The sequence below is a fragment of the Penaeus vannamei genome, chromosome 15 (assembly GCF_042767895.1).
Source record: "Penaeus vannamei isolate JL-2024 chromosome 15, ASM4276789v1, whole genome shotgun sequence".
Lineage (NCBI taxonomy): Eukaryota > Metazoa > Arthropoda > Malacostraca > Decapoda > Penaeidae > Penaeus > Penaeus vannamei.
In genome coordinates, this window is record NC_091563.1 from 2344006 (window position 1) to 2354005 (window position 10000).

The 10000-nt window shown below is 36.9% G+C and overlaps 1 protein-coding gene across 4 annotated transcripts in view; it reads left to right on the forward strand.

Annotated features, from left to right (window-relative positions):
• LOC113823325 (serine/threonine-protein kinase 11-interacting protein) overlaps positions 1-10000 on the forward strand; it is a 22673-nt gene that overhangs the window by 265 nt on the left and 12408 nt on the right. For all 4 annotated transcript variants that reach the window (XM_070130280.1, XM_070130278.1, XM_070130276.1 and 1 more), the window contains exons 2-14: positions 3497-3624; positions 4155-4331; positions 4586-4776; positions 4939-5037; positions 5546-5723; positions 6173-6366; positions 6623-6902; positions 7088-7243; positions 7357-7468; positions 7648-8021; positions 8308-8522; positions 9147-9275; positions 9606-9729. In XM_070130280.1, coding sequence (XP_069986381.1) covers positions 3528-3624; positions 4155-4331; positions 4586-4776; positions 4939-5037; positions 5546-5723; positions 6173-6366; positions 6623-6902; positions 7088-7243; positions 7357-7468; positions 7648-8021; positions 8308-8522; positions 9147-9275; positions 9606-9729 — 2326 coding nt within the window. In that variant the 5' untranslated portion in view covers positions 3497-3527. The remainder of the gene's footprint in view (positions 1-3496; positions 3625-4154; positions 4332-4585; positions 4777-4938; positions 5038-5545; positions 5724-6172; positions 6367-6622; positions 6903-7087; positions 7244-7356; positions 7469-7647; positions 8022-8307; positions 8523-9146; positions 9276-9605; positions 9730-10000) is intronic.

Sequence of the window (10000 nt, forward strand, 5' to 3'; positions counted from 1 at the left end):
CGAACGTATTTTTGGGGTGGGAAATGGTCCGTGATTTACACTACTCCAAGGTCCTCGCTTAACAATAGGCGTCATATATCAAAGGACATCATTTGCCAAAAAGAGGTTGATTTATCCTTTTACTGAAATCCGAAAAAAATGAAATAGACATCTGTTCTCGCTTTGATTTGTTTGTGGGCGGGGTGCCAAAGCAAATGAAAGAGCTTGGGCGTTGGTTTCAAGCATGATTTATCTTCTGATTGTACATTTTTGAGAAGTTTTAGGGTATTAAATTGAAATCACACATAGGTCACATTTTCAGCACAATAATATTAGTATTGTTGTTGACATAGGAACTATTCAATAGAAGTTCCATTTCATTTGATATTACATAACTTATTTATATTACACCTGTATATGTAATTAGTATCCTCTGCTATAAATGTCACCTGTATAGCTCGTATACTTTGAAAGTCAGGGATAGTTCACATTCCTGGCATAGCTCTCACTATATCCTTGCTTTGACTAGGAAGAGGGAATCCAAGCACTAATGTTAAAACACCAATTAATTATGATTTACATGCAGGAAATGAGAATTGTCTGTAGAATTACGTTAAACAAATATTAAGGACAAATGATTTATATAAGATTTAGAAGAAAGGTCTTGATAGTATCTGCTTTTATTTTGTAACTAAGTTCTTTCATAAATATATACCACATAATAATTTGAATGAGAAACATAACCCAAAGGATTATCCTATCATATAATGGCCCTCATTCCTGCTAATATATACATTTAGATGGGTAACAGTTTGTAACCCCAATAAACCAGGTTAATACAGCAATTATTATAAAGGCTTTTTTGTGATAGGACATTCCTTTAGGTTGTATGTTGCAGTAGAATTATTATATTTTGTATGAGTATCCATGGTAAAGCTTTGTAGGTAAGATAGAAGATGAACAATTTAAGTTGTACTGTGTATTTATATTGTAGAGAAAGAATATTATCAGGAGACATTGAATATTTCCTGTTGTACTTACTAAAGAATTACAGGTTGAACCTTTGGGATTTTCTCTTTCTTTCTTTCTTTTTCTTTCCTTTCTCAATAAAAAAAAAAACTGATTGTTACAGAGATTAAAAAATTAATCATTGAAATGTTCTAAAGGTTGATCTTAGTTCAGTTGGTTGATAATGTAAGAGCTAAATATTGTAGCTAAATATTATTCCTACAGATAAGAAGGGATAAAGCTCCCACAAACTTCAGGAAAATTATGTTATTAATAGTTACATTACATGAGTCATGCATTAAGGAAGAAAGATATGTACATGAGATCATTCTGATAATTCTGAAATGGGAGGAGAAATAGGCCTAGTAATAACTGATATGAGTACGAGGAAATATTTTAATCAATATGCCCTTCATTTGGAAATTGTTAATGTCTGTGTATTTAACTTGATAGTTTGTATAGGTCTTATCAAATATAAAATACAAAAGAACATTAGATTTTGGTAATTCATATCAAGGCAGCTGTTTGTTGTGTGTGTGAATGTGGATTGTGTTTGTACTTGTGGTTTTGTGTGTGTGTGTGTGTGTGTGTGTGTGTGTGTGTGTGTGTGTGTGTGTGTGTGTGTGTGTGTGTGTGTGTGTGTGTGTGTGTGTGTGTGTGTGTGAGAGAGAGAGAGAGAGAGAGAGAGAGAGAGAGAGAGAGAGAGAGAGAGAGAGAGAGAGAGAGAGAGAGAGAGAGAGCTTTGTGTTTGTGCTTGTGTGTGATTGTATGTGTGTATGCTTGTGTGTGTGTATATGCAAGTACGCATGTATGCGAGTGTGTGCTTAAAGGTTAGAAGTCATTATAGCAGACCTAAATTTGCAATTATACTTTGTGACTCAGAGGACTTGCAACAGTTACTGCTGATGGACATTCATATGGGTAGATAGACTTGCCTAATATTGCATACGTATAGCACCATACAGTACATGATATTACAATCTTTATATACCACACTACCAAGACTGCCCTGTTTGTGCATTAGAGTATCATGTGGTAAAGTGATAAGATTATCAGAAACAAACAAATGAGCAAGTTTAGCTGTACCCAAGCTCCCTCATTCCCCCTTGCCGATATCAGTGACTTTATATGATGATGATTGCCTAAATTGTACATGCCAAATAGTAAGATGTTCATAGTAAAATCAGTTGATTTTTGTATCATAAACTATTCAATGAAAGCTCATTTTAAAATGGTAGAAATTTTTAAACTTACCAGCATGGTACTTTGCCTTAATTCATGTGTAGTTCTAATGTTGTTGTTGTTATTTCATCTTTCTTTTTATATTAATCTAACATCATGATCAACGCCTGATTGCTGTATCAATTTGAATGATATAAAAAATGAAGCAAAAGTTCTAGACAGTCGACACCAGGCACGATTCAGTCCTCGTTTTCTTTTTATATGTGTTGGACTGACCTTTGTCACTTACCCTCTTTCCTACTTGCTAATCATTTGTTTACTCCTGAATCTTGCTCTTTATATGTGTACTTATCTATTTTCCAGGTGTACAGTCTATATTAGATACAAGCTCGCTGATTTTAATCTACGATCAGCATCCAATGTTTTTGGAGGGATGTAAGCTTTATCATTGTTGCAGCCAGTGTAGAAAGGGTATGAATGAGATTGAATATCTTTGTATCTGTGAATATCTGTGAGGATGTTCCTTCTCATTCTTAACTTTTGTATGAGCTTTATCATAGAAAAGCCTATTGTGGGCAAATAAAGGGTAGCTTATATTGATTACAATTGCTAATTGGCAAATGAGGAGTGTTTTATAGTGGTGTGCTGTGTCGTGCAGTGGTAGTGTTCTTGTTGAGGAATGTTGCTGATCCACGTTCAAATCCTCCGCTCTGCTTGTGAATGGTAATCCCTGCCATTCTGTGTAATATAGAAGCGAACATAAATAGACAACCTATCACACTAAAAATGACAATTGTAACAAAGGGAATAAGACTAAATTATTTATTTATTTATGATCAGGATTCAGTGGGAACTGTGAATTGGTTCAGCTAAGTTAGTTGAATATAATTGTCATTTAATTTAGGTATCAGACCAGATTTTCACATATTTATTTATTGTTAATTGAACTTGGCCTTGCCCTAGAGAGAGGAAATTATGGTTTCTATTGATTTATATGTTTATTTAGATTATATTTTATCTGTAATTGATGTGAAATAGAATTTTATTTTCATTTTCATTTTTATATGCCTTTCCTTCCCCTCTTCAGACCTGAAATAGAAAATTTGGGGATTTCGGAACCGTTGTTCTACCCATCAGTGAACCTATATTGTGTATAGCCAGTTTATCTGCCTTTATAATCCAGTTCTTATATTTTACACTTGATGTTTTCCTTATATTCATATACTGCACAAAAAAAAAAAAAAATGAAATAGATAAAATGTAAATAAATCATTGATGATGATAATCCTATGTTCAAAGCCTAAGGGTTTTTACACACTCCTTCCAGACTTTCAATATGTGACGTTTGAGTGCCAACTATGGATGATGCTTTGCTCCAGCGGGTATGCAGCTTGGCCACTGCATTCCGCCAATCGGCTCATCTTCTCCTAGATCATAAGCATAAACTCTCCTTGGGTAAGCATGGGTATTTTGTTGTGTTAAATGAATACTTGTCTAAACGTAGATAATTATGATGAGACATATTTGTTTAAAAGAAAGAATTGATTAGTTCTAGTGTTCTTGTTGAGATTTTTATGTTTGTTTTTTTCCTTCTCTTCCTGTTCCTCTTACTCTGTTGATCCCACTGATTCTTCTTTCTATCCCATTTCTTACTATTTCATTCCCTGTCTCCTTCCCTTTTGTTTTCTCTCTCTTCCTTGTATATCTCCCCCTTCCCATTCTCTCTCTTTTTCTTTCTTTCACACATTTCCTATCTCCATTCTTCCCTGTTCCTTTCCACCTATGCTCCCTTTCTCCTTTCTTCCTCTCATTCTCCTCCTCTTCTTTTCTTTCTCCTCCTCCTCCTTTCTTTTTTTACTGCTCTTCCTTCATATCTCCTCCTCTTCCTTCCTCTCTCCTCCTCTTCCTTCCTTTCTCCTCCTCTTCCTTCCTTTCTCCTCTTCTTCCTTCCTCTCTCCTCCTCTTCCTTCCTGTCGTTACCCCAGACACATGGACCCTCGGAGAGATCCAAGAGGCCTTCAGCCTGATCCTGGAGATGGAGCAGCACACCAACTTCCATGTGCTGCCCCCGAACCATCGCCAGCACCCGGCCATCCCGCACCTGCAGTTCATCTACGACTTGCTTCAGAAGATCTTTGGGCTCCGGCTTTGGGTCAGGCATGGTGAGTAAGGTAGTGGGCAGGGGGGGAGGGATAGTGTTTTTGTTCTTTCTCTTTTCGTTGTTATTGGTGTTGATGTTACTGTTGTTGTTATTGATATCGATGCTGATGATATTATTATCGTCATTACTATTGTCAATCACTTTTTGTTAGGTGATTATTTAACCATTGGACTACCTCTGTATTGTTGCATCTATACACACTTTATTAATTTGGATGCAATTTATATAACCTCATTCTTTATGTGTTATGGGCAGGCCTGGGACTCCCACTGAATGAAACCATCAGCTTGAGATGCTTCCGCAACCTCCAAACCCTAGAGATGGACCACATCCCAGTAACGAGCATGAAGGCTTTACAGACACTGCGGCCAACCCTGAAGTCAGTTACTGTTGTAAAGGGACTGACGCAGCTCAGCGATCTCTTCATCAGATGTGGCGCTGACAAGGTAGAGCACTGTAGACGTATATTTATTCTTAGCTGTTTCATTTCCCATTTCTCATTGATAATTACATGTTATGTGTGTTTTTATGTATTATTTACATATTACTTATGTATATGTGTGTGTGTGTGTACATATTTATATATATCTTTCTGTCTTCATTGATAGGCTGGGGAGTTTGCCTGGGAGCAGTTGCAGGAGGCAGTGCTGGCTCACAATGCTCTCCACAGCCTTGACCAAAGCTTGAAGCTCCTTCCAAGCCTGAAGGTAAGAAACCCACTGATAGAATGTCTGTAACTTGATGACTGATACTCTTTGAAAGTTGGATGTCAGTATCTGAAGTACTTTAGCTGCATAGAATTTGTTGTGAGTATCAGGATTATAAATAGATTTGGCTTTATGATTTTTTTTGTCAGTTTCTTTTATATATACCTTGTATATATATGTGTGTGTATGTGTTTATGTATGTATGCATATATATATATATATATATATATATATATATATATATATATATATATATATATATATATATATATATATATATATAATTTCCTTTATATCTCTGTTAGATATAGATTATCAAATATCCTGTTTTATATACATATAAGATATATGAGAATTAGTACTGTTTGCCATTGGAAATAATTCCGTACCTTGCATACAAAATTTAAAGGAAATCAGAAGAAACGTGCACTATACAGTGCTCGAAATCACCCTCCCAACCCACTCTTTTTGCAGCACGTCGTAATAACATTGCTCTTTGTTTCCATAGGTACTAGATCTTAGTCATTGTGAGTTAGAGGATGCCTCAGCGCTGGAGTACCTGCCGACAGTCACCATGCTGGACATCAGTCATAACAGACTGCGGCTCCTTCCTCGCCTATCGCCCACTGCCACCTACTCGCTCTCCATACTCATTGCAAATAATAACCTGATTTCTCACATAAGTGGTAAGCATAGTTGGCCTTTGAATCAAGCCTGTAATGTCAATGCTAAGGAAGGCTTTTTCTTTCCCTTTTCTTTTATTTTAATTATTTTAGGAAGAGATGGTGCAGGGTGTTGCTTTAACACTACTGCATCTGTTTTTGGTTGTCATAATTGTTTGTTTAAGTGGTTGGTACTTCAATTATTATTTTTTAAATTTTCTTCTGCATTTCTTCTCAAGTTAAAATAGGTTGTCTGCTTTATATAGAATTTACGACTGACTTTCTTTTAAATCATTCTTCTACAAACTGCAGACCTAGTAATGGAAATTGTATAAAAGAAAAGAAAAAAAGCATGATATAAAAGTGTTTCCAAACCCCAGCCAAAAAAAAATAGTAATGATAATAATAACAGTAATAATGATAATAATAATGATAATGATAATAGTAATAATAGATAAATTGCTCCCCTCCAGGCTTACACGACATGAGCAACATAGAGGAGCTTGACCTTCGGGACAACGTGCTCTGCATGAACGATGTGTTGTCTCCCATCGGTGCCTTACCACACTTAAGAATCCTCCAGATTTCAGGAAACCCTCTCGCCTGGGACATCAATTACAGGATTCACACCATCAGGCTCATGAATCCTGCCACTGCCAACCACAAGGTAAGCCATGTTTGTTTGTGTGCTGAAGGTAACCCTCATGTTGGTTTCTTGGTGGATGTTGTATTTTCAAGGAATATTTTGTGTGTCTGTTTGTTGTGCATGTATATAGATATGTATATATATATATAGATATAGATATATATAGGTAGATAGATATATACATACATACATATATATTTATGTATGTATATGTGTATTATATATTTATGTATTTATTTATCTGTTGATCGTTTATTGAGAATCCTATTATTTTCAGGTGCTTCTCGACAATGAGGCTTTCACAAATTTGGAGAGAGCGACCGTCGGAATAGAATCAGTCCCGGCTGGCTCTCCCTACTCCCCCGAACTCCTCTCATCACTCTTCTCACTCTCATCCTTGTGTTCACCGGTGCATCCATTTCTCACCACACCGGGCACGCCCTCCATGCCATTCCTCTCGCCCAATGAAGCCTCAGATTCTATTCAGCCGGCCTCCATGGGCTCTCAGCCAGCTAGCCTTGTGCACGAGTCAGTGTCGGCATCACTTAAAAGCTCAGGTCTGCATGTTTTTTGCCTCAAGTAGTATGGGTGTTGCTTTTCTAAAATACAGTTTCATTATTATTTTGTTAATGATCTATAATATAACCTTGGATTAGTTTTTCATATTGTTTCCAAGAAAAAAGAATATATATATGTTTATTACATTTCCCCTAACTGACTTGAAAAGCTTCTCCTGGTCCAGGAAATGGTCAGACGCGCAGGAGATCCAGGAAGAAGGTTACGAGACACATTGACATCGCAGATCCAGATGAGGAGGAGTGGGACAGTGAGAGTATCCAGGTGGCAGAAAACGACGGGTTTGATCGACTAGGACCAGCGCACGTGTCCCTGTTGGATGGTAGGTTCCTTTTCTAGAGACAGGAAGGCCTTGACTTTGTTTATATTTAGAGGAGAGTTCTCTGCTACACTCTGACATCACAACAAAACTGCAAAGAGTTATTCTTTCATCAGGTGTACCAGATCCTCCACCTCCAAGCTTGGCCATTGGTCACACTTTCCCACCAGTGAGCGGCGACACAGTTTCCCAAGCTCTCTCCACCCTTACCCTCAAGGCAGAAGTCAGGTAGAGAAAGTACAGTTACTTGTCATAGAAAATAGCTGTATGTGAATTATTTGAGACTAAAGAAGGCAAATTTCATCACATTATAGATATTAGAATGCAGATATTAAGAAGTTGGATTTGTGCTCACTGAATTTTTATTTGTAAAGAAATGATGGTATTGATGGGATATTCGTACACAGGTCCACTGCCTCTGAACAGTCTGACAGACTCTTAGAGGAAATTCTCCAATCAAAAACCCAGCCAGGGATTCAAGGTTCTTCCAGTGAGGATGTTCCAGAGTCAAAAGAGAACAGTGGCAAACTGCCGACGACATCAACAGGCAACCAGACAAGTTCCACAGAAGGCAAAACATTAGGAGCTGGAGACGCACACGGCAAAGACTGTGTAGATGTGGCATCAAGTCAAGTCACAGGAGAGGAAGAGAATGTTGTCGACGAAAAGAGAGACAACCAGAGCATAGGGTCAGGTCTGGAGTCCAGCTTCTACCGAGGTAGTGCCACTTTCTCAAGGCATTCATCGGAAGATTTGACACCGCCTCATAGTGATAGTGAAGGTGAGAGAACAGAGATGGAAATTAAGTTTTTCTTTTTTTCTTTCTTTAAGTAATTTTAGAGAAATTCTTAATGGCAATTGCTTTTGGATCATTGATATAAGAGAAGATATTGACTGAGGAAATATTCAAGACAGATCTTTAGTTTTGTTTGTGTGTTTGTTTGTTTCATGAAGTTGACTCCACTCCTATCTTAACAGAAGAGTTAATGACAAATCATATTGTTTTTGAATGATGAAATTAGATTATATTCTAATCTTGCTTGTCTTCAATATATTTTGTAAAACAGATGAGAAAGATGATGTCCAGTTGATCCTGGCAAAAAGGGAGATGGAAACGTCAGAAGAAGGGAAACCAGCAAATGCCCCAGCAGATACTAACAATGAAGGAGACACAGAGGACAGTGGAAAGGAGGAGGATTCTTCCCTACAAGATGTCATCCTGGCCATCACATCATCACACTTCAAGGAGAAGCACAATTTTACGGCCAGGACACTGTACAAGGTGGGTTTTTGCACTTTGTGAGGTTGAGAATCCAAGAGGAGATATATTTGTATCCTCCCATAATTTAAGATCTACATTGACCACAGATTTCCTATAGGTTGTCATTTTGTGGTTCAGACATTCTTGCATTGGTGGAGCAGAAGGCAAGGAAGAACAAGTGGATATGAAAAGGCATTATGGTGAAAACAAGATTGATTGTTTGCCCAGTTATTGGATATGTTAAAATGTGGTATCTGTCAAGTAAATAGTTTATAATTCTGCCCTATTCTTTGATTTTTATCCCATGCCTCCCTCTCCCCTCCCCCTTCTACACCCATCCCTAACCCCATCCCCATATCCTGCGGTGTCTGTTTTTGTTTTATTGTATAAGGATCCTCTATATTCAGAAGATGATATGTGTGTTACTTTTTACATGATTGCAGTAAACATCGTAAATACAGCAATGATCAAAAGCTATCATGAAGTCAATTTTGTCAACATTTACTCCATGTATAGACTGTACTTTTAACTATTTACAGTTATATGATGAATCAAGCTTTCATTTTCTCTAATACACAGTTACAGTGTTAGGAAAAGCTCATTGTATGAATTGCATACTAATTTACATTTCATATCTCTATGCAGTGGGAACTTCTTTGTATTGAGAGTATGGAGCTATTATCAACGTCACCTCACAAGATACTTATTACATTTAGTACAATAAGACCAGCATATAAGACAAGAACATATGTACTGGATCCAGCAGATTACCAGGCAAGTAATGGAGATAAGTGGATTTCTGTGTCATTTCAAAAATTTCATATATGGGAAAGAGATGATATTTTTAAGAAATAATGTAATGTTTCAGTTTAGTAAGATTTAAGACAAAAGAATGTTAATGGAGAAGGCTTAGCTATATCTTAACTGCAAATAACTTTTTATAAAAAAAAAAAGTAATGCTAATATTAACCAAAAAATTTGTGGTATATTGATTTGTAATAACAAAGTTTTTGGAATAGAATTATTAATAGTTGCAAGAAATGGGCAGATAATATTTACTTGCATACATGGACGTTTTTATGAATGAAAGTCTGGATTTTGCAGAGTTTGGCGGCTGTACTTACACCAATCCTGGAGAGAAACACCTTTCAAGAGGTGCTCCATTCGGCCATGAAGTGCGTCAAGTGCGAGACTCAGTTCTCACGGGATCTCGCTCAACAAAATGAAGGTGAAGGAGAAAAATAGGGTGAAAGAAAAAAGGAGAGATTAGGGGGAGGGAGAAGGAGAAGTAGAAGGATTGAAAGGAAAAGAGATAAGGAGAAGGAAAGAGATGAGTGGTTTGAAAGAGAGGGAGAGGAAGAAAGGAAGAATGAGGAGAGGAAGGGAGAATTTGGTCTTGAGAAGGGAAGGGAGGCTGTAGATGAAGAAAAGGGAGGGATGAAAAAGAAGATATTGTTACTTTTTCTTATAAGAGATGCAATTATAATTTTTTGTTTTGT